Source organism: Leopardus geoffroyi, chromosome D2 (assembly GCF_018350155.1).
Source record: "Leopardus geoffroyi isolate Oge1 chromosome D2, O.geoffroyi_Oge1_pat1.0, whole genome shotgun sequence".
In the NCBI taxonomy this organism is placed as follows: domain Eukaryota; kingdom Metazoa; phylum Chordata; class Mammalia; order Carnivora; family Felidae; genus Leopardus; species Leopardus geoffroyi.
Window position 1 is genome coordinate 55127789 of NC_059334.1, and position 24149 is coordinate 55151937.

General features: G+C 39.2%; 1 protein-coding gene and 1 long non-coding RNA gene across 6 annotated transcripts in view; one reads left to right on the plus strand and one right to left on the minus strand.

The window, feature by feature from the left end:
* LOC123576855 overlaps window positions 1-12695 on the plus strand; it is a 28111-nt gene extending 15416 nt beyond the window's left edge. For all 3 annotated transcript variants that reach the window (XR_006701611.1, XR_006701610.1, XR_006701609.1), the window contains 3 exons: window positions 6219-6444; window positions 10928-11032; window positions 12154-12695. This is a non-coding gene — a long non-coding RNA (uncharacterized LOC123576855). The remainder of the gene's footprint in view (window positions 1-6218; window positions 6445-10927; window positions 11033-12153) is intronic.
* Window positions 1-24149, minus strand: part of LOC123576853 (cytochrome P450 2C21) — a 48121-nt gene that overhangs the window by 11915 nt on the left and 12057 nt on the right. For all 3 annotated transcript variants that reach the window (XR_006701608.1, XM_045438286.1, XM_045438285.1), the window contains 7 exons: window positions 18188-18489; window positions 13134-13296; window positions 11149-11298; window positions 8953-9113; window positions 6795-6968; window positions 5795-5936; window positions 2228-2415 (listed from right to left, as the gene is read on the minus strand). Coding sequence is in view for 2 of the 3 variants with exons in the window: in XM_045438286.1 (XP_045294242.1) it covers window positions 2228-2415; window positions 5795-5936; window positions 6795-6968; window positions 8953-9113; window positions 11149-11298; window positions 13134-13296; window positions 18188-18430 (1221 nt within the window). In the remaining variant the exon portion in view is untranslated. The remainder of the gene's footprint in view (window positions 1-2227; window positions 2416-5794; window positions 5937-6794; window positions 6969-8952; window positions 9114-11148; window positions 11299-13133; window positions 13297-18187; window positions 18490-24149) is intronic.

The following is a 24149-nucleotide window of genomic DNA, read 5'->3' on the forward strand; positions in this document are numbered from 1 at the left end:
ACCAATGAAACTAAGAGCTTGTTTTTTGAAAAGAAAGATAAGCAAAACTGACTAACCTTCAGTTAGTCTCACTAAGAAAAAAGAGAGGACTCTATATCAGAAATGAAATAGGCTATTACAACTGATACCACAGAAATCAAGAGAACATGAGACTGCCATGCATAATTATACACCAACAAATTGGACAACCTAGAAGATATAGATAAATTCCTAAAAACATACAACATACCAAGACTGAATCACAAAGAAATAGAAAATCTGAACAGACCTATTACTCTGATTGAATCAGTAATCAAAACTCTCTCAACAAACACAAGTCCAGGACCAGATAGCTTCACTGGTAGATTCTACCAAATATTTAAAGATAAATGAATACCAATCCTTCTCAACTCTATGTAAAAATAGAAGAGGAGGGAATACTTGTAAATTCATTTAGTGAGTCCAGCATAATCCTAGTACCAAAACCAGACGAGGATATCACAAGAAAAGGCGAATATCTCTGATGAATAAAGACGTAAAAATCCTCAGCAAAATCTTAGCAAACTGAACTGAAGTACAATAAAAGGATCATATACATAATCAAGTGGGATTTATCTCGGGGATGCAAGGATGGTTCAACATCCACAAACCAATGTGATACACATTAAAAAATGAACTATAAAAACCATATGATTTCAGTAGATGCAGAAAAAAGCATCCGACAAAATTCAACATTCACTTATGACAAAAGTTCAACAAGTAAATAAAGAGGAAGTGTACTTCAACATCATAAAGGCCATATATGATAAGACAACAGCAAACATCATACTCAATGGTGAAAGGCTGAAAGCTTTTCCTCTAAGATCAGGAACAAAAGAAGGATGCCCACTCTCACCACTTGTAACGTTTTTTGTGCTTTTTTTGTTTTTGTTTTTTGAGACAGACAGAGCATGAACAGAGGAGGGTCAGAGAGAGAGGGAGACACAGAATCCGAAGAAGGCTCCAGGCTCTAAGCTGTCAGCACAGAGCCCGACATGGGGCTCAAACTCACGGACCGCAAGATCATGACCTGAGCCAAAGTCAGATGCTTAACCGACTGAACCATCCAGGCGCCCCCCACTCTCACCACTTTTATTCAACATAGTATTACACGTCCTAGTCTAGAGCATTAGCAAGAAAAAGAAATAAAGGGCATCCATACAGGAAAGAAGTAAAACTGTTACTATTTGAAGATAACATAATATTGTAGATCTAAAGACTCTACCCAAACTGTTAGAATAAACTGATACAAAATCAATACACAAAAATCTGTTGCATTTCTATACATTAATAATGAACTATAAATTAAGAAAACAGTCTTATTCACAATGGCATAAAAAATCTAGTAATAAATTTAACCAAGGAGGTGCAAGATTGTACACTTAAACCTGTAGGACACTGATGAAAGAAATGGAAGAAGACACAAATAAATGGAAAGATATTCTGTGCTCATGGACTGGGGAAAATTAATATTGTTAAAATGTCCCTATCACCCAAAGCCATGTATAGATTCAATGCAATACCTATCAAGATTCCTATGGGATTTTTTCCAGAAATAGAACAAGTAATCCTAAAATTTGTATGGAGCCACAAAAGATCCTGAATAGCCAAAGAAATCTTGAGGAAGAAAAACAAACCTGGAGGCATCAAACTTTGTGATTTCGAACTCTGTTACAAAGCTATAGTCATTAAGACAGTATAGTATTGGCATAAAAACAAACATGGATAAATGAAACAGAATAGAGAGACCAGGAATAAACCCATGTATATATGGCCAATTAATTTCCAACAAAGGAGCCGAGGTATACAATCAAGAAAAGATAGTCTCTTCAATAAATGGTGTTGGAAAAACTGGGCAGCCACATACTAAAGAATAAAACTAGACCCTATCTTACACCGCACACAAAAATTAACTCAAAATAGATTAAAGAATTTCACATAAGACATAAAACCATAAAACTCCCAGAAGAAAACATAGGCAGTAAGCAGCCTGGGCAATGAATACTATGAAGAAAATCCTGTGGGAGTCTAAGCACTATTACATATAAAATTGTATCAACAGAGTAAAAGGACAGAAGCATGTAGTCAGAGGGTAAGATGCCTGGGTTATGACTGTGCCGTGCCTGTAGATGGTTATCTATAATCCTACTATTGTGATGGCTGATAACCTGAGATTCTTAAGGAGTAGTACAGATGAAATATCTCTCACCTTGGGAATGAGGTATTCTCTGAACTTAGTGTCCTGAGTCACTGAATGGGGCAGACTGTTGGGGATGAGGTCAATGAATCTCTGGATCTCATGTACCACAGCATCTGTGTAAGGCATGTGGCTCCTGTCCTGCATGCAGGGGCTCCGGTGTCTGCCAACCACACGGTCAATCTCTTCCTGGACTTTAGCTGGCAAGATAGGAATCAGAATTTATGTGAAATGAAAATGTCCTTTGTCTTAATCTTATCATGGTTACATTGTGGTAAGAGATTGGGCAAAGGGACAATCACTTATGGTTACTATCATAGGGGGAAAAAAAAGAAATAATTTGTTTCCTGGGCAAATTGGGATCTCATTAGAGACTTAAATATATGTACATATAAAACATAATTATACCATGAAATTCAGCTCTGATTCTCTGTTTTGTGTACTTTTGTTTGATAACTCAAGGATCTATGATCTTGAAGGCTCACTACAGACCATGCTGTTTAACCACTTTGTGTATGCCAGTATTTTTAGAAAAAATTTTTAAACTTTATTTATTTATTTTTAGAGAGAGACTGGAGGAGGGGCAGAGAGGGAGAAAAGAGAGAATCCCAAGTAGGCTTCATGCTGTCAGTGTGGAGCCTGATACAGGGATCAATCCCAGGATTCATGAGATCATGACCTGAACCGAAATCAAGAGATGCCTAACTGACTGAGCCACCCAGGCATCCTCAGTTTTCATTTTAAGTATGTAAGTTCCAGGGGCGCCTGGGTGGCTCAGTTGGTTAAGTGTCCGACTTCGGCTCAGGTCATGATCTCGCAGTCCGTGAGTTTGAGCCCCGCGTCGGGCTCTGTGCTGACAGCTCAGAGCCTGGAGCCTGCTTCGGATTCTGTGTCTCCCTCTCTCTCTGACCCTCCCCCGTTCATGCTCTGTCTCTCTCTGTCTCAAAAATAAATAAACATTAAAAAAAAATTTTTTAAATAAATAAATACGTAAGTTCCAAGAGGGTAAGAACTACCCAGTGCCATAGATGCTTAATAAATAGAACTGAATAAGATATTTGATTCAGCACATAGTAACAAGAAGTTAACATTTATTTAGAATGCAACATATGACAGGCATGTTGTACAACATATTACATTATAATTCCTCAAAATAGGTCTATGTGTTAGGTATTATTTTATGTGTCTTAAAAATGAGGAAACAGGTCCATAAAAGTAAATATACTTCTCAAGGACACCCAGGTATTACGTGGTTTTTCTCATTTCCAAACCCACAATCTTAGCAATTGAATAAGATTACTGAAATTTATGTTATGTTAATTGAAATGAAATTTATGTAATTTATGTTAATGAGTTATATTTTTCCTTTATTTGCAAAATATATGATACATAGATTAAGTAGGACTACTCATTAGTTAAAACAAACGTTTATTAAATTTTTCTTACGAGGGAGGCTCTATGAATGTTAGGAAGCATTATCATCTCCCTTAAACAGATGAGGGGCCAAGATAAGCAGAGAGATAGTCATGAGTTGAGGTCACACAGCTACTTACTAGTAAAGTCAGAATCCAAAGCCACTGTAGATAGTCTATAACCCATTTTCTCCAGTACCATGTTGCTACTTTGGTCAAATGGTATTTATCTACTACCTGAAGAAGGAGTCTTTGTTAATGGATTATGTGAAAATTCTGTGGTTTGGTAGCTATCAAGAAAACTTAGGAATTTTAGAGAAGTTTGAAGTTTTACCTTCTCAGGTTGAGAGGCTGGATTTTTATCTAGAAGAGAGTGATTATATAAAGTGGTTAGGAGCTACTTGTAAAATCAGAATGCTTAAAAGAATGGCACAGTAAGGGATGAAAATGGGAAGAAAAGAAAAATACAAACGGATGTGATGTAAGAAAAAATGAAAATGGAAGCAATGTGGAAATATTACACAAAAAGGGCTTTTGCAATATACACAAGACTTAAAGGTTTGGAGAAAAATGTCTTGGTATTCATAGTCATAGTCAACATAGGTCTAATAAGAGTTAGTGAAGTTATTTGGCTGAAAGCGTGTCACTCAAAGGAAATAGCGCCATTATATTGCACAACGTATGAAAACGGGAATTTTGAGGCTATGCTTGTAAATTGCATCATTTGGAAAGCAGTTATTCTTTATAATGGGAGGACAGAAGGACCTTCAACAAAGGAGAAAAATCTGGTGATGTCACGGAGAAAAGCTTCCTGAGATGTAACTGTACTAAGAGTGTCTTAATGTGCCAAAGCACAGAACACTATACAGTAGTGAAGGAAATATCCTCTGAGATTAGCACTCAATAAAAAAAAAAAAAAAGGAGGAAAAATGGAAAGGTATTTGCAAGAGAAACCATATTTGTGAGGAAGAATTTATTTGCCCAAAAGGGTATATTTGAAAAGAATTTATTTGAATAAAGTTTTATTTAAGGAGTCTCTTTGACAAAGAAAGATTGTAATTTAGTTGAGTCAATCCTTACACTGCAAATTCATTTGAGAAGAAATATTTTTTGATATAGGCTCCTGGGTGGCTCAGTCGCTTAAGCGTTGGAACCTTGATTTTGGCTTGGGTCATGATCTTGCAGTTTTGTGAGTTCGAGCCCCACATCCGGCTCTATGCTGACAGTGCAGAGCCTGCTTGGGATTCTCTCTCTCTCCCTCTCGAGCCTTCTCACTCTCTCTCTCTCTCTCAAAAACAAATAAAGTTAAAAAAATATCCTTTGACAAAAATACATTTATCTGGACATGGAAGGCATGTCAAGTAACATCTTTTTAGAGAAAGCAGAAGGCTGATCCTTTTAGATCCTAAGAAAACTCTGCTTATTGCATTTGTCCCAACACAAATCAGGGACATTCCACCACAGCAGGGAAAACAATGGCCTCTGCCCTTCAAATTTCTGCTGCTGTTTAAATATTTCATTATCTTTTTGTACTATAATTGAATTTGAATTTAATTTATCCAATGACAGGAAGATGTACTAATGATGGAAATATTTTTTTAAATTTTTTTAATCTTTATTTTTGAGAGACAGAGAGAGAGAGAGACAGACAGACAGACAGAGTTCAAACAGGGGATTGACCCAGAGAGAGGGAAGCATAGAATCCAAAGCAGGCTCCAGGCTCTGAGCTGTTAGCACAGAGCCCGACGCAGGGCTTGATCTCACAGCTGTGAGATCATGACCTGAGCCAAAGTGGGACGGACGCCCAACCGACTGAGCCAACCAGGTGCCCCAGAAATATTTTTTTATTTAAATGTTTATTTATTTATTTTTGAGAGAGAATGAGCAGTGGAGGGGCAGAGAGAGAGAGAGGGAAAGAAAGAATCCCAAGCAGGTTCCACACTGTCAGCTCAGAGCCAGACTTGGTGCTCAATCCCACAAACTGTGAGATCATGACTTGAGCAGAAATCAAGAGTCAGATGCTTAACTGGCTGAGCCACCCAGGCGCCCCTAATGCTGGAAAAATTTTCCTGTGCATTGTCTAGGCAGGTGAAGAGCGGGATAGTTGTCAGTGTCGCCTTCTAATGTCTACCAGGAATTTCATCCTGCCCATCACCTGTGACCATACCTGTAACCTCTGGGTGCTTCAGCAGGAGCAGGAGTCCATACCTCAGGGTGGTGCTCGTTGTCTCTGTTCCTGCAGTAATCACATCCCAGACAGTAAAGATCAAGTTGTCCATGGTAAATTCAGACTGTTTATTGTGTTTTTCCTAGAAATAATGTGTTAGAATTACTTGATAAATGAAAGAGCCTCAGAGGTAACATAACTCAGTATGACACCGTTATCTGGTGTGAGGGCTACAGTTAAAACATACTCAGAGTTATAAACTTCCAACAAGCCCTTTCTGATTCTTCACTTTCTCATCCCCTAGAGTTGATCAGTTCCTCTATAATTTCTTTGAAACATAATTTTTATCAAGTCCTCACTGCTACTCACTGTCCATTCTAGTATCTAATTACCTATTTTATAATGTCTGTTTTTCTCATTCAAGCCTCCAGAACCACCCATTCCCCGACAATGCAGCTATATTCCCAACCTCATCAGTCATCACATCCATGACAGTTGCTCAGTTACAATCAAGATCACCTCTCTGAAAGTTCCATACACTTGATCACTGCACTTACCGTTCCCTGGACCTACTTTATGTCTGTTCATCTAAGCTATAGTTTCTTCAAAACCTACCTCATCTGTGAAGATTTCCTAGTGCCACTCCAAAGGTAAGCCTTTCTAGATTCCTATCTGTTCCTGTGTTCCCTTATCTGTTACATCTTCCATTCTCAGAACTTACTTGATGAAGGATGATTATGTTGTGTATCATTTATCTTGAATGTGTGTGTATTTCAGTCTGTTCTCAAATAAAAAAAAAACCAGCTTTCACATGATAAATATAAAACCTCCTAAGTCACTTTCAGTGAGAATTTAGAAATATCTCGAGATGCCCAATGATTTGCACGATTATAGGTTATGCAAGCAATTAATACATCTTCAGTATATCCCAATTTCACTGGGAAGAACAAAGCTAATCCATGAGTCTCACCACCCACAAAGATAAAGGGTCACATTATACCTTTTCTATTTTGATCAGGAAGTAGTCAATAAAGTCTCGAGGGTTACTGAGGTCCAGGGATTCTTGGTGTTCTTTTATTTTTTCCACAATAAACTTACATTGGTTAGCAATGTTTTTAAGTAACACATTGTGACATCCTGGAAAGTGTATTAAAAGAGGAAAAGCATTGCAGAGCTGAAAGAGGAAAGAATCACTCATTAATTCACTCAGCAAAGTTCTATAGGCTCATATTATGCATCAGACACCGAGTTCTATGCTGAGTAGATAAAGGTAAGACACGCTTCCCTCACTAGAACATACTTGGAACTTGAAGGAGAGAGAACTGACAAAATGTTCGGAGTTAGAGTATGCACAAGTCACAAAGCAATTTCAGAACCATTTAATTTCCCAACCATAACTCTATGAAGGAATCCAGGAGTATATCACCTCTTCCAAAGGAGAATACTAAGGTTCAGAAAGGTTAGTCAACCATTCTAAGACACCAAACTAGCAACAGAGCTAGAACCTAGTGTTCATCCCGGTTTACTTACACATATTTCTACAGCCCCCTAAAAAAGTTTGCAGGGCTTTTTTTTTTTTTTTTTTGTAATTAAGAAACTACATCAGAAAAATTAAAGAAATGGCTAAATTAGCTTATTTTTATTTAGGAGTTTTATACCTTTAAGAATGTGCACATTGCCCTTATTTATCTGTCCATTGCTAGTCCTAGAGTGTATGGACTCTGCTCTAGACAGTACTTCATGACTTAATACCGTTGTTAGGCACTGAAGCAATTTATTCAGGCTGGTAGCATGTATCCAACTAGAATTGAGAAATCTAGATTCTGGGTCTAGCTCATTCCTTGCCTTGGCTAGGCCATTTTGGAAAATATGCTTAATATCTCTGGGTGACAGTTTCCTGGTCCAAAAACGAGTAGATGCTTTGTTCTCAAGAGTCCTTTCCAGGTGGAACACATCATAACCTTTTGATCCACACAGAACTTTAGTTCTTAATGATCATACAACATAAGATACTAACATTTTCTGACACTCTACTATAGTAAGACATACGTTTTACATCACCACCTTCTTCGTCTATGGATATAAAAAAGGTTTCTCAAAAAAATACCTTGCTATAATTGATGAACTATACTACATTTCTCTATTACTATATTTCATGTTTTAAATTTCATTTCAATACATTAAATTGATTTGATAAGTCACTAATTGGCTACAAATGATAATTTGATAGACATTACTTTAGTCATTTGGAAATAGGGCAAAGGACCAAGGTAGGCATGAGTGATAGATTACCTAGAAAATTATTTCCCATTTATTTATTTATTTTTATTTAAAAAAATATATTTTTTTAAATGTTTATTTTTGGGAGAGAGAGCATGCGAGTAGAGGAAAGGGGGAGAAAGAGGGAGACACAGAATCCGAAGCAGGCTCCAGGCTCTGAGCTGTCAGCCCAGAGCCTGACGCGGGGCTCAAACTCACAAACTGTGAGATCATGACCTGAGCCACCCAGGTGCCCTGATTTATTTTAAGTTTATTTATTTATTCATTTATTTATTTGTTTAGAGAGATCGTGTGCAAGTGGGGAAGGGCAGGGCGGGGGGGGGGGGGGGAGAGAGAATCCTAAGCAGGTTCCACAGAGTCAGCACGGAGCTTGACTCAGGGTTCGAATCCACGAACTTTGAGATCATGACCCGAGCCGAAATCAAGAATCAGATAACCCACTCAGTCACCCAGGTGCCCTGAAAAGTATTTCCCATTTAAAAAGAACCTTGGCTGGGGGCACCTGGCTGGCTCAGTTGAAAGACCATGTGGCTGTTGATCCAGGGGTTGTGAGTTCGAGCCCCATGGTGGGTGTAAAGATTGCTTAAACACATTTTTTTTTTTAATTTTTTTTTTAACGTTTATTTATTTTTGAGACAGAGAGAGACAGAGCATGAACGGGGGAGGGTCAGAGAGAGAGGGAGACACAGAATCTGAAACAGGCTCCAGGCTCTGAGCAGTCAGCACAGAGCCCAACGCGGGGCTCGAAATCACATACTGCGAGATCGTGACCTGAGCCGAAGTCGGACGCTTAACCGACTGAGCCACCCAGGCGCCCCTAAACACATTTTTTAAAAAAACTAAAACAAGAATAAAAATAAGGAGAACATTGAAATTACCTGTATCCAGGAGTTGCTTGAAATTAGGAGGTTTTCATGAAAATAATTTATCAAGATTGAAAATTTCTCATCATCATACTCAAAATGATTCTGGAAAACAACGGAGCAGATCACATTGCAGGGAGCACAGCCCAGAAGGAAAGTAGGATCACAGGGAGATGCTAAAACAATAAAAGTTAAAGGTTAGAGCACAATTTTCATATAAATCTTAAGTTGACTGTTTTAAACAATTAAGAAGGGTTAACTTCTGGGATTTTTTTTAAGTATAGGAATTCCCTGGACATGTGATCATCACTATAAACTCAACATGCCTAAAATTTATTGTGCTTCCCCAAACAAAGCTGTCTACTCCAGTCTATTTATTTCCCCCCAAGTGTTCTCCTTGGGGAACTCCCCAAGAGTTCCCCCAAGTGTTCGCCAAATAAGAGCCACAAGATAATTCACAAGAATTACTGGGCATAGTCTGGATAAGCCTAGGTCGGGAGCATCCAAAATAATGGAACACTGTACTAGTCTGTTAATAATGTTCTTGATAAACATTTATAGATTAAACCTGTAAAAATATTTAACATATTAAGTTGAAATTTTGCAAAACTATATGCGTAGTATAAGCCTCACATCTGTATCCCTCTTCTGCCAGGTCTCCCACCCGTTCTTTGTTGATAGACGTCAAAAGTCCAAATGACAGTCATTGAAACTCTATTGCCACCTCCAGAAATTTATTCCAAGGAAGAAAGAAGTGCAAATACTTGTAAAAATGGCATGTTTAATATTAATAGCAGGAAAAAAAAAGGGAAACAACTTGTCTGGACAATATATAACATTGGTTAAAAAACACAATGCCGGGCACCTGGGTGACTCAAATGGTTAAGCACCCGGCTCTTGGTTTTGGTTCAGGTCATGATCTCGAGCTTTTGTGGATTTGAGCCCCGCGTTGGGCTCTGCTGGAGGCGTGGAGCCTGCTTGGGATTCTCTCTCCCTCTCTCTGCCCCTCCCTTACTTGCGCACTCTCTGTTTCTCTCAACATAAATAATAAACTTAAAAGAAATAATATTGAAAAAAACCCACCATGTAGAAAATAGTAGTATAATGGGGCACCTGGGTGGCTCAGTTGGTTAAGTGTCCAACTTCAGCTCAGGTCATGATCTCTGGTTCATGAGTTTGAGCCCCATGTCGGGCTCTGGGCTGACAGCTCAGAGCCTGGAGCCTGCTTCAGATTCTGTGTCTCCTTCTCTCTCTGCCCCTCCCCTGTTTATACTCTCTCTCTGTCTCTCTCTCTCTCTCTCAAATATAAACATTACAAAAAATTTTTTTAAAAAGAAAATAGTACTTTTTCCTTAACAGTGTTCTTGAAAAATATTTAAATATTGAGGTTCAAAAACCATATATGTCTTATGATCCTGATCTTATTCCTTCTCTGCCACGACTCCTGTCTACCCCTTCGTCTTCCACCTCCTCTCCCAGTCTGGCACGTGCATACACAAATACACACACTGAGCCAATTTGTGCTACCGAGGCTCACTCCATTCACATCCAGAATCCTCCAGGTGAGCTATATAGCAGCCCTAAGCACTGAGAAGGATTTGGCATGACTCCTAGTGCTGAACCACTCGTGCTTTTTTTTCTCCTGATTTTACTAAGATATGATTGACAGCACTGTGTAAGTTTAAGGTGCACAGCATAATGACTTGACATATATACACTATGAAATGTTTGCAATGTTCTCAATAAGTTACTAGAGAAATTACTTCATTTTTCAAGTTATTGTGGCCAAAACTACTAGCTCATTATCCAAATCCTCGTTCTCCTTGCTTTTCTGTGCACACAGAGAACCACATCTCACACTGCGTCTTAGAGCTGGTATGGTCCTGAGACTGAGGTAAAGCCCATGGAATGTCTGCCATTGTCATACCCAGCCTACTGAAAACATTATTTGCTCTTTTCTTTGTTCTTTGCTCCTTCTGCTACCCTGCAGAGAGATGAATCCTGGGTGATACTAGATGCCATGTGTTGAAGATATCAAGGCTCCTGTCAACCTGAAAAGGCTATTGTGCCAACCCCTTCACTTCACTACTGTCATGTGAGCAAAAAGTAAACTTCTTTGGTGCTTGAGCCATCAGATTTCTCTGTAGTCTATTTGAAAGAGCATATAGTCCTCCCAAACTATTACTGTTAAATACGTAAAGAAATACACACCATTGGTTTTTTTTAATGCTTCCACCAGATACAAGGCCTCCTCTTGAATTCTGTCTTCAATACTCTTCTTCCCCATGCCCATATTCCGCAAAACCATGAGGGAGAAACGCCGGACTTGCTTCCACTGCTCTCCGTTGCTGAAAACAATTCCTATCAGAAAAAAAAAAAAAAAAAAAAAAAGGGAGGGATGCCTGGGTAGTTTAGTAGGTTAAGGGTCCAACTCTTAATCTCAGCTCAGGTCTTGATCTCAAAGTCATGAGTTCAAGCCCTGTGTTGAAAAAAAAAAAAAAAGGCCTCCTTAAAAAAGAGAGAGAGAATGACCTCCATTGCCATCAATTCTAGCTGAGTCTTTATCTCAGCAAATGATAATGATACTTAAGCAGGAATGTAACTATGGTGTGGTGCCAGCCATAAGAATTCCAATGAGCCCTGCTTAACCTGCTTTCTGTTAGCCCAGCCTCGTATCTGTCAAGACTCTGGGTTTTACATGTTACTTAACTCTTCTTCTCCATCTATTAGCTCCTTTAACCTCAGAATAACTCTGTGAACCAAGTGTTTTGTCTCCATTTTACTGGTGATCATGGAGGCAAAATGCTAGCTCTGTGGACCACACAGCTAATACATCATGGTGACTCCAAGTTGTAGGTGAAATTTTCAGGGCTGATTTTTGTATGTTGTAAGTGAATTGTAGGAGAGGCAACAAAAAGAGTCAATTCTCAAGAGAAGGAGAGAGAGCACTTGTGCACTGGAAGGAAGTTCATGAAAATCTATTCCTCTGATAAGAGACACAGCCTCTGCCCTCCTCATTTTAACATTTCCCTTCTGTGTGTAACGTCTCTGCCATGAAATATGGTTTTAACACCAAGGAAGGTCAATATCAGACTTCTGGAAGCCAACACAATATCAGGAGAAAAAACAATTCTCGTAGGATACTTGTCCATAGAGATTTTAAAGAATAGTGTAGAGGAGGAAGTGACTCCATTCAGGCCTTATCTCTTTTTACAGGAACCCAGTGACCCACCAGAGGACTGGACAGTTTAAGGCCAGCTCCAGAAACAAATGGAAGACAGTTCAAGTACTTAATATAAAAACCTTTTTAAATTTCTCTTCCTCCCTCCCTCCCTCCCTCCCTCTTTCTTTTCTTTCTTTCTTTCTTTCTCTTCCTTCCTTCCTTTCTTTCTTTCTTTCTTTCTTTCTTTCTTTCTTTCTTTTTCTTTCTTTCTTTCTTTCTTTCTTTCTTTCTTATTGTTGGCCCCTAGCAACAACTCAGTTCCATTTGGTTCAGCCACCTGAGAACCAAGTGAACTATGTGCCAGGTACTGTTCTAGGGCCTCTTCATATAGAGATAACATATGAGGAGGATCCTATGACCAATTTGGATTTAAAAAGCTTTTTCTAATATCACTCTCAATCCATGTGTACTCACTATGTGTTTTTCTATAATCCTCTTTCCAGAGCTTATCTGTGTATATATAAGGATTGTATTCTATTGGATTCAAATATTTCTTACGCCTTTTTTTTTGAAGAATAAAAGATTGAAGTCAAGACTGGGAATATTTCAAACCTATGCTGGTTCCATGCACACTATTCAAGTTTCCTAAACTAGTCTCTTGGCAACCATGACTCAGGCCAAAAAGCAAAATGTTTGGTGGCTAGGATAATTGAGTCATTTTCCTTCCTTCTTTTTCTGTCTCTTATTATCTTAACTGAAATGAACATTATCCTAACTGGCCATATTTTCAAATGAACACAAATTTATAGCACATTAATGGTTAGGTGATTTGCTTTCATTGCATTTTATGTTTCATGGAGACACCTTGTCACTTTCCGAATCTAAAATATGGATTAATGATCCTTTATGGAAAAAAATGTTGGAATTATGATATTTTCATAGGCTTCTCTAAATACTTACAATTTCTCAATCCCTTAGTTTATAAGTCTTTGCAACTTACAAACCCACATATGTTCCCCAAATGGAGACATACCTAATCCCTGGATGGATTTGTCCAGCACTGGGAAAGGGCCTCTGCCAGAAAACACCCCACTCTGATCAATTAGAGCTTCCTTTACTGCTTCATATCCGTATATCACCACAGTGGGCTTGATGCCAAAGTACACAGTGAACACAGGGCCATAACTCTCTGCTAGCTGGGAAAGCAATATAAGGTACAGGAGTAGTGAGAATTTCAAAACTAAAAATGTAGATAAATCTCTTTACTCAAGAGATATTTTATACTCATTCACCTAATATAAAAGATCTCAACTTCTAGAACTAGTAACTTAATCACATTAAGTGGTAATTATATTATTAGACACATTGCTATTATTATTATCGTCATCAATAGTTAACCTTTATTCAGCTCCTACTATGTGACAGATATTATATTATGGAATTTATTCATATTCTTTTATTAACTTTTGTCTGCCAAACCTACAGCTGCACCAAATTTCTTTCTTCCTATAGTTACAATAATGTGTTTCTTGTCCTGCTTAAGGGAGGCTCCTCCATCTTGTCCCATGTGTAGACTACCAATCATCCCTCATTATCCACTCTCTACGTCTTTTTAGCACTAGAGACCTCTAAATACATAAGGACATGGCAACATGGTCGCAGACATTTCCCAGCTTCCCTGTGTGGCCATGTGACTAAGTTTTCGTGAACTGATATTAGCAGAAATGATGTGTGCAAATCCTACGCTTTTGTATAAATGGTAATTGCATGCCCTCCATTTCTCCCCCTACCCGGGGACTGAAAGGACAGCATGGGAACAACCTCACTGCCTCCATGCACATGAGAACAATAGCCTAGGTGCCCAGGATGGTCAACTAGAAGACAAAGAAAAACTGGTTCTCTAGATGACCGCAAGGAAGAGAGGCAGCCCAGCAGCACTCACCTCGATCTCATGATGTGAGATAGAAATAAGCTCTTATCTTCCTGAAGCCATTGTGTTATTGGGGTCTTTCTGTCATGGCAGCTTCTTTTTTTTTTTTAATTTTTTTTTCAACGTTTATTTATTTTTGGGACAGAGAGAGAGACAGAGCATGAACGGGGGAGGGGCAGAGAGAGAGGGAGACACAGAATCGGAAACAGGCTCCAGGCTCTGAGCCATCAGCCCAGAGCCTGACGCGGGGCTCGAACTCACGAACCGCAAGATCGTGACCTGGCTGAAGTCGGACGCTTAACCGACTGCGCCACCCAGGCGCCCCCATGGCAGCTTCTTTGGTATACTAAATTACTCCTTCAACTTGTCCAAGGTTTGAGTCCTCCTGCTACCTTACAATTAATTCTCCATAAAGTAACCAGAGTGCTCTTTTCACAAGGCAAATGTTAACATGAGAGTCCTTTAAGCACGTTAATGGCATCGCATTGCTCTTGTGCTAAAGACCAATATTCTTTTTTTTTAATGTTTATTTTTGAGAGAGCGAGAAAGAGAGAGAGATAGAGCACAAGCAGGGGAGGGGCAGAGAGAGAGGGAGACACAGAATCCGAAGCAGGCTCCAGGCTCTGAGCTGTCGGCACAGAGCCTGACGCAGGGCTCGAACTCATGAACCGAGATGGCTTGAGCCGAAGTTGGACGCGTAAGTGACTGAGCCACCCAGGTGCCCCAGGACCAATAGTTTTAAAAGCCTTGTAAGACTTGCATTTCTGGCAACTATTTCTCCAATCATATCCCACACCATGTTTTTACCAAATTGGTCCTCTTTCAGAGACAATAACAACTAATTCTCCTCCAGAATGAAACCGCCTGGAATGAATTTCCATCTGCATTTTGTCTGGTTAATGCTTGAACATTCTTTAGATCTCAGCTTCAGCTTCACTTCCTCAGAGAACGCTTTGCTGACATTCCTCCCATTCCTGCTCCACCGAGCTGCATGGCCTGTTTCTATTGTGTCCCTGTTACATGGTTTGTAATCACACACTTATTTGCGTGATTATTTTACAAAACATGCCTACCCTATAGACTATAAATTCCATAATGCCAGGGTCTGTTTTTTCTTTTTCATTTACCATTGAAAATCCCCAGCACTGGGGCACCTGGATGGCTCAGTCAGTTAAGCATCCGACTTTTTGATTTTGGCTCAAGTCATGATCTCACAGTACATGAGATCAAGCCCCATGTCGGACTTTGTGCATGGACCCTGCTTGGGATTCTCTCTCTCTCCCTCTGCCCCTCCCCTGCATGCTCTCTCTCTCTCTCTCTCAAAAATAAATAAATAAACTTAAAAAAAAAAAAACAAAATCCCCAGCATCTAACAAAGTAGATATTCAATAGCTTGTTGAATATATGATATATTGAAGGACGCTGCACAAAATAGAACTGTTATTCACATTTCAAAGGAATGGAAATTAACACTGAGAGAGATTTTTAAAACTTGCCCAATGCTGTGAGTTAACAAGCAGATGAGCTAGGGTGCTGACATAATCTCTTTCAATCTCTTAGCGCAAAACACAGAAAGGGGTTTCCAGAAGCTGTGCTCTGGTAACTAGCTGTCTCAGCAAAGACAGATTTCAGACAATCCCTTCAAGATTTAGAGAGGTACTGCTATATAAATAGCTAGGAATAAAGTAGTTATTCACACATTCATCGAGCAAATATAATAGAAACAATTCTGGGACCGTATTTCCTTGACTTAAAAAAATGTGTGTTTTTAGGAAATTTTTAGTGTTGTGATCTGTAGATCAGAACTTTTTTTTAAATTGAAAACAGTTTCATTGCCATTAGAGTTTACCAAAGAATAATTACTAAAAAGGGGACCTGCTCACAACATGGACAGGGAATTCCTTCTTTTGGCAATTTTATTTATTTTTTTTTAAATTTTTTTTTCAACGTTTATTTATTTTTGGGACAGAGAGAGACAGAGCATGAACGGGGGAGGGGCAGAGAGAGAGGGAGACACAGAATCGGAAACAGGCTCCAGGCTCTGAGCCATCAGCCCAGAGCCTGACGCGGGGCTCAAACTCACGGTCCGCGAGATCGTGACCTGGCTGAAGTCGGACGCTTTACCGACTGCGCCACCCAGGCGCCCCTCTTTTGGCAATTTTAACAATCATCTCATGGATCTCATCCTCTCTGGCAACCTTCTAGCTGGATACCCAATGAACACTTCTCTTTAAAATCACTTCTTTTCTTTTTAATATGAAATTTATTGTCAAATTGGTTTCCATACAACACCCAGTGCTCATCCCAACAGGTGCCCTCCTCAATGCCCATCGCCCACCCTACCCTCCCTCCCACCCCCCATCAACCCTCAGTTTATTCTCACAGTTTTTAAGAGTCTCTTATGGTTTGGCTCTCTCCCTCTCTTTTTTTTTTTTCCTTCCCCTCCCCCATGGTCTTCTGTTAATTTTCTCAGCATCCACATAAGACTGAAAACATATGGTATCTGTCTTTCTCTGTATGACTTATTTCACTTAGCATCACACTCTCCAGTTCCATCCACATTGCTACAAAAGGCCATATTTCATTCTTTCTCATTGCCAAGTAGTATTCCATTGTGTATATAAACCACAATTTCTTTATCCATTCATCAGTTGATGGACATTTAGGCTCTTTCCATAATTTGGCTATTGTTGAAAGTGCTGCTATAAACATTGGGGTACAAGTGCCCCCTATGCATCAGCACTCCTGTATCCCTTGCGTAAATTCCTAGCAGTGCTATTGCTGAGTCACAGGGTAGATCTATTTTTAATTTTTTGAGGAACCTCCACACTGTTTTCCAGAGTGGCTGCACCAGTTTGCATTCCCACCAGCAGTGCAAGAGGGTTCCTGTTTCTCCACATCCTCGCCAGAATCTATAGTCTCCTGATTTGTTCATTGTAGCCACTCTGACTGGCGTGAGGTGATATCTCAGTGTGCTTTTGATTTGTATTTCCCTGATGAGGAGTGACGGGGAATTCTACCAGACATTTAAAGCAGAGATAATACCTATCCTTCTCAAGCTGTTCCAAAAAAATAGAAAGGGAAGGAAAACTTCCAGACTCATTCTATGAAGCCAGCATTACTTTGATTCCCAAACCAGACAGAGACCCAGCAAAAAAAGAGAACTACAGGCCAATATCCCTGATGAATATGAATGCAAAAATTCTCAACAAGATACTAGCAAATCGAATTCAACAGCATATAAAAAGAATTATTCACCACGATCAAGTGGGATTCGTTCCTGGGCTGCAGGGCTGGTTCAACATTCGCAAATCAATCAATGTGATACATCACATTAAGAAAAGAAAAGAAAAGAACCGTAAGATCCTGTCAATCGATGCAGAAAAAGCATTTGACAAAATTCAGCATCCTTTCTTAATAAAAACCCTTGAGAAAGTCGGGATAGAAGGAACATACTTAAACATCATAAAAGCCATTTATGAAAAGCCCACAGCTAATATCATCCTCAATGGGGAAAAACTGAGAGCTTTCCCCCCGAGATCAGGAACACGACAAGGACATCCACTCTCACTGCTGTTGTTTAACATAGTGTTGGAAGTCCTAGCATCAGCAATCAGACAACAAAAGGAAATCAAAGGCATCAAAATTGGCAAAGATGAAGTCAAGCTTTCACTTTTTGCAGACGATATATTATACATGGAAAACCCGACAGACTCCACCAAAAGTCTGCTAGAACTGATACATGAATTCACCAGTCGCAGGATACGAAATTAACGTACAGAAATCAGTTGCATTCTTATACACTAATAATGAAGCAACACAAAGACAAATAAAGAAACTGATCCCATTTACAAGTTCACCAAGAATCATAAAATACCCAGGAATCAACCTAACCAAAGATGTAAAAGAATTGTATGCTGAAAACTATAGAAAGCTTATGAAGGAAATTAAAGAAGACACAAAGAAATGGAAAAACATTCTGTGCTCATGGATTGGAAGAATAAATATTGTTAAAATGTCAATACTACCCAAAGCTATCTACACATTCAACACAATCCCAATCAAAATTGCACCCCTGCAAACATGGCTGGGGCCATATTTTATTTAGATATATGGCTGTAACCGCAAACAGTTGGAAGAAAAGTAATCATACTCACCTTACTTATGGATTTGCTTACATTATTAGTATTTATCTGCAAAATATTTCCAACGATTGGCAGAGGAGTGGGGCCAGGTGGTAGCTTCCCTTTGGCATGGTTTTGATTCCAGAGAAAAAAAAGAATCAAACAAGAAAGATAAATCACCAGAACTATGAAAAGATCCATTGTTGTACCTTGTGTAAATGCAGTTGGAAGCTTGGAATCCAAAGGTTTTATAAATACTAAGTTCCAACTGATCATCAAACATGCACTAAATCTTCAACCTTTTGGATACTTTTTTATCTTCAGTGGATTTTGACCTATTAGCAAAGAGTAAAACAAAAACAGTCACTTTAGTATTGATAAATATCTAGGTTTTCATTGGTAATCCCAACTAAAACAGTAACTCTTACTTCTTCAGAGATGGTCATATTTTAACAGCAAAACTGAAAACTATCAGATTTTCAAAGGGCTGGAATTCATGATCTTGACAAATGATGAAAGAGAGTATCTCATGTCAAAAATTACTACTACATGAGCAGAAGAAAGCAGCACTCTCTCAGTGCCTTTTCACAGAAAATCCAGGAAAAGGCCAGAATTAAGAGATAGTAGGGAGAAGGCAGGGTAAAAAAGAAGAATATACAGAGCTAGTCTTTCCTAAAGAAGAGTAGAGATATCCCAACTCTTGGCAGAGCCCCTTTCTATATGTCAAGAGTTCTTTTTTTTTTTTTAATTAAAAAATTTGTAATGTTTATTTTTGAGAGAGAGAGCGCGTGTGTGTGTATGAGAGAGAGAGAGAGAGAGAGAGCAAGCGAGCGCACATGCAGGGGAGGGGCAGAGACAGGAAGACACAGAATCCAAAATAAGCTCCCGGCTCCTAGCTGTCAGCACAGAGCCTAACGCCTAACACGGGGTTTGAACTCACAAATTATGAGATCATGACCTGAGTCTAAGTCTGATGCTTAACCAACTGAGCCACCCAGGTGTCCCAATATATGTGAGGCGTTCTGACACACTTAACTCCCAAAGGGGACGCAGAGTCAAAAGACATTAGAAGACAGGGATCTACCAAGTCCAAGAAAGAAATCACTTAAACAGTGGAAGGTCCTTTGGCTGCATATCACCCCTCCTTCCCCTTGTACATCCATTTCCAATGAGGGTCCTATAACCAGAATACATTGCTTAATCTCATGTGGGTAAGGAAATATACTCCAGAATTCAATACTATAAATATTTGAAAGTGTCTAGAAGCTCAAAGATATGAACAAAACTTCAAGACTCAAAATACATTTGAGGAAATCCAACAAGGCACGACAAATATCACACTTAAGAAACAAGAACATGAGAGTGAGATGATCATGGAAGCTGGGGCCAGTCAGGGGACCCTGAGAAAGGTGGTTTCAGGATGCTGTCCAAAGTCAACGGCAGCGGCTGGAACCCTGGCTCCAGCGCAGGGACCCTACCTGGAACGTCAGATATTTAGCTTCCTGTGGTATACTGATGAGCAGAACTCTTCCACTACATACCTCAGTTTTGCCTAAGGAGATATATGCAAGAAATTTTTTTTTTTAATTTTTTTTAACGTTTATTTTTGAGACAGAGAGAGACAGAGCATGAATGGGGGAGGGTCAGAGAGAGAGGGACAGAATCCGAAACAAGCTCCAGGCTCCGAGCTGTCAGCACAGGGCCCGACGCGGGGCTTGAACTCACCAACCGCGAGATCATGACCTGAGCCGAAGTCGGACACTTAACCGACTGAGCCACCCAGGCGCCCCAGCAAGAACTTTCTTCAAAATTGTTGCACCATTAATAAACAAAAGAATATTCAGAGAGGAGGGGCACCTGGGTGGCTCAGTCGGTTAAGCGTCCGACTTCGGCTCAGGTCACGATCTTGCGGTATGTGAGTTCGAGCCCCCCGTCGGGCTCTGTGCTGACTGCTCAGAGCCTGGATCCTGTTTCAGATTCTGTGTCTCCCTCTCTCTCTGACCCTCCCCCGTTCATACTCTGTCTCTCTCTGTCGCAAAAATAAATAAACGTTAAAAAAAATTTTTTTAAAGAATATTCAGAGAGGAGAATTATAGGATATTCTATGCAGAAAATGTATGATGTGGTATCAGGAATGAAAGACTACAATCATTTTGTTCCTTGGCATAAAAAATCAGATGTAATATCAAAGAGAACCGGATACTGCAAAACACAATTGGAAATTGGGTTTCCACCTGTGTTGGAGCGCTATACATCAGTAGGAACCTTGGTGAAACCACATTTGGTAAAGGCATCCTATACTGATGGGAAGCTTTTCAATCATTTGAAGACTATTTGGCATTTTAGCCCTGGTCTTCCTGGCTACCCAAGAACTTGTACCTTGGATTTTTCAATTTCTTCTGAATTCCGCTCCCTGCTGTACTCTCAGCTTGTCACATCATTTTTCGATGAAGTTGTAAAGCAGATGGTAGCTGCCTTTGAAAGAGGAGCATGTCTGGGACCTCATCAAAATAAAAAGCTTCTGCACAGTGAAGGAAACAATCAACAAAACTAAAAGGCAACCAACAGAATGGGAGAAGATATTTGCAAATGACATATCAGATAAAGGGTTAGTATCCAAAATCTACAAAGAACTTCTCAAACTCAATACCAAAAAAACAAATAATCCCATGAAGAAGCGGGCAAAAGACATGAATAGACACTTCTCCAAAGAAGACATCCAGATGGCCAACCGACACATGAAAAAATGCTCAACATCACTCGCTCATCATCAGGGAAATACAAATCAAAACCACAATGAGATACCACCTTACACCAGTCAGAATGGCTAACATTAACAACTCAGGCAACAATAGATGTTGGCGAGGATGCGGAGAAAGAGGATCTCTTTTGCATTGTTGGTGGGAATGCAAGCTGGTGCGGCCACTCTGGAAAACAGTATGGGGGTTCTTCAAAAAACTAAAAATAGAACTACCCTACGACCCAGCAATTGCACTACTAGGCATTTATCCAAGGGATACAGGTATGCTGTTTCGAAGGGACACATTCACCCCCATGTTTATAGCAGCACTATCAACAATAGCCAAAGTATGGAAAGAGCCCAAATGTCCATGGATAGATGAATGGATGGAATGAATGGAATAAACGGATAAAGAAAATGTGGTATATATATACAATGGAGTATTACTCGGCAATCAAAAAGAATGAAATGTTGCCATTTGCAACTACGTGGATGGAACTGGAGGGCATTATGCTAAGTGAAATTAGTCAGAGAAAGACAAAAATCATATGACTTCACTCATATGAGTACTTTAAGAGACAAAACAGATGAACATAAGGGAAGGGAAACAAAAATAATATAAAAACAGGGAGGGGGACCAAACAGAAGAGACTCATAAATATGGAGAACTGAGGGTTGCTGGAGGGGTTGTGGGAGGGGGGATGGGCTAAATGGGTAAGGGACATTAAGGAATCTACTCCTGAAGTCACTGCTTCACTATATGGTAACTAATTTGGATGTAAATTTTAAAAAATCAAAAATAAAGTTAAAAAAATGTAATTCTTAAAAAAAAAAAAAAAAGAAAGAAAGAAAGAAAAGAAAAGAAAAAAGAAAATCACGTAAGCTGTATGGTCCAGAAACAAATATACCTCGGAATTAAGGCTTCATGAAGTTCATCACACATAAAGGGAAAAAAAGGATTGGTCACCTGTTTGTAACCTTAGTTTATTCACTTTTAGGCAGTGCTTTTATCATTTGCTTTCAGAAGTTAGAAAGCATTTGTTAAACCCAGCTTTGATTTTAAGCCTACACCGCTGAGAATTTGCATTTGGAACATGGAACCACGTGTATACAGAATTCATTCAAGTGTAATTCATGCAAGTAATGTGCATATTAGCATATTTACAATAATGGGATATCATCACTCTTAAGCAGAAATTGAAACTGTAGACTTAAGCCTTTTAATTATGACCTTACCTGAAAGAGGTTAGTTGAGTTCCTCACACAGTATGTATTATATTAACCATTATCACCTTTAAGTTATTAAATTCAGACTATTTATAACTTATTGTCATAGGGCCTGCCTCTTGGCTTAGGATATTCGAGTAATCATCAGATATTTAAAGTAGAAACTTAGACTTAAAAATACTGTTAATGAGGGTTCCTTGGCACTTTTCTTATTTTTAAATTGTTCTTATGGGTAGTAGTTTATTCAGTGCTATATATAGTGAGATTAACTCCCAGATTAAACAGTGAATATTTTTTTGGTGAGTGGTCCAGAGCTTCAATATATTTTTCTTATAGTTTGCACTCCTCTCCCAGGTACTTTGACTGCTCTTTCAATAATGCTAATTATGTGTCAAATTTTGTCTACAACAGTGGGCAACACATGAAGATTAGTTGGTTGATATGTCTCCAGCACCATGCATCCCTGTTTTCCATTTATTGTGTGTATTCACTTTCAATAATGTATTTCAAACTGATATTTTTATAAACAAATCAATGTCTAAGGACTGAAATAGTAACTTAATAAAGTTAATTTATTTTTTGTACAGCTTAAAAAAAAAAAAAACCAACAAAAAAACAAGAACGTTAGGGGTGCCTGGGTGGCCCAGTTGGTTAAGTGTCCAACTTTGGCTCAGGTAATAATCTCAGGGTTCATGGGTTTGGGCTATGTTTCAGGTTCTGCCCTGACAGTGCAGAGCCTGCTTGGGATTCTCTCTCCCACTCCCACTTGCATGCTCTCTCTCTCTCTCAAAATAAATAAAACTTAAAAAAAAAATAAGAATACTAATCCCTGAAGAAGTTAACCTTGAGGAAACAAAAATGGTTAAAATAAGTAAAACATCATAAGATATATTTAGCCATTTAAAAAGAACACGTTATTAGAAAAAGTTCTTGATAATTAACAATACGATTACAAAACCCTTTTTTAAGAGAGAGAGAGAGCGAGAGCAGGAGCATGCACAAGCAGGAAGAGGGGCAGAGGGAAGACGGAGAGAGAATCGTAAGCAGGTTCCATGCCCAGCACAGAGCCTGATGCAGGGCTCTATTTCATGACGGTGACATCATGCCCTGGGCCCAAACCAAGCATCAGACACTTAACTGACTGAGACACCCACATGCCCCAAAAGCATGTTTTATTTTTATTTAAATCTAGGTTAGTTAACATATAGTGTAATAATGATTTCAGGAATAGAATTTAGTGATTCATCACTTACATATAACACCCAGTGCCATGCCAACAAGTGTCCTCCTTAATGCCCACCACCTATTTAGCCCATCTCCCCACCCAACACCCTTCAGCATCCTTCAGTTTGTCCTCTGAATTTAAGAGTCTTTTATGGTTGTCTCCCTCTCTGTTTTCATCTTATTTTTGCTTCCCTTCCTTTTGTTCATCTGTTTTGTTTCTTAAATTCCATATATGAGTAAAATCACATATTGGTCTTTTTCTAATTTCACTTAGCATCCACGTTGTTGCAAATGGCAAGATTTCATTCTTTTCGGTTGCCAAGTAATATTCCATATATTATATGTACCACATCTTCTTTACCCATTCATTGTTGATAGACATTTCGGCTCTTTCCATTTTTTGGCTATTGTTGATAGTGCTGCTATAAACATTAAGGTGCATGTGCTCCTTCAAATCACCACTCCTGTATCCTTTGGCTAAATACCTAGTAGTGCAGTTACTGGTCGTAGGGTAGTTCTATTTTTAACTTTTGGAGGAGCCTCCATATTGTTTTCCAGAGTGGCAGCACCAGTTTGCATTTCCACCAACAGTGCAAGAGGGTTCTCCTTTCTCCACATCCTCGCCAACATCTGTTGTTGCCTGAGTTGTTCATTTTAGCCATTCTGACAGGTGTGAGGTGGTATCTCATTGTGGTTTTGATTTGTGTTTCCCTGATGATGAGTGATGTTGAGCATTTTTTCATGTGTCTGTTAGCCATCTGGATGTCTTCTTTGGAAAAGAGTCTATTCATGTCTTTTGCCCAT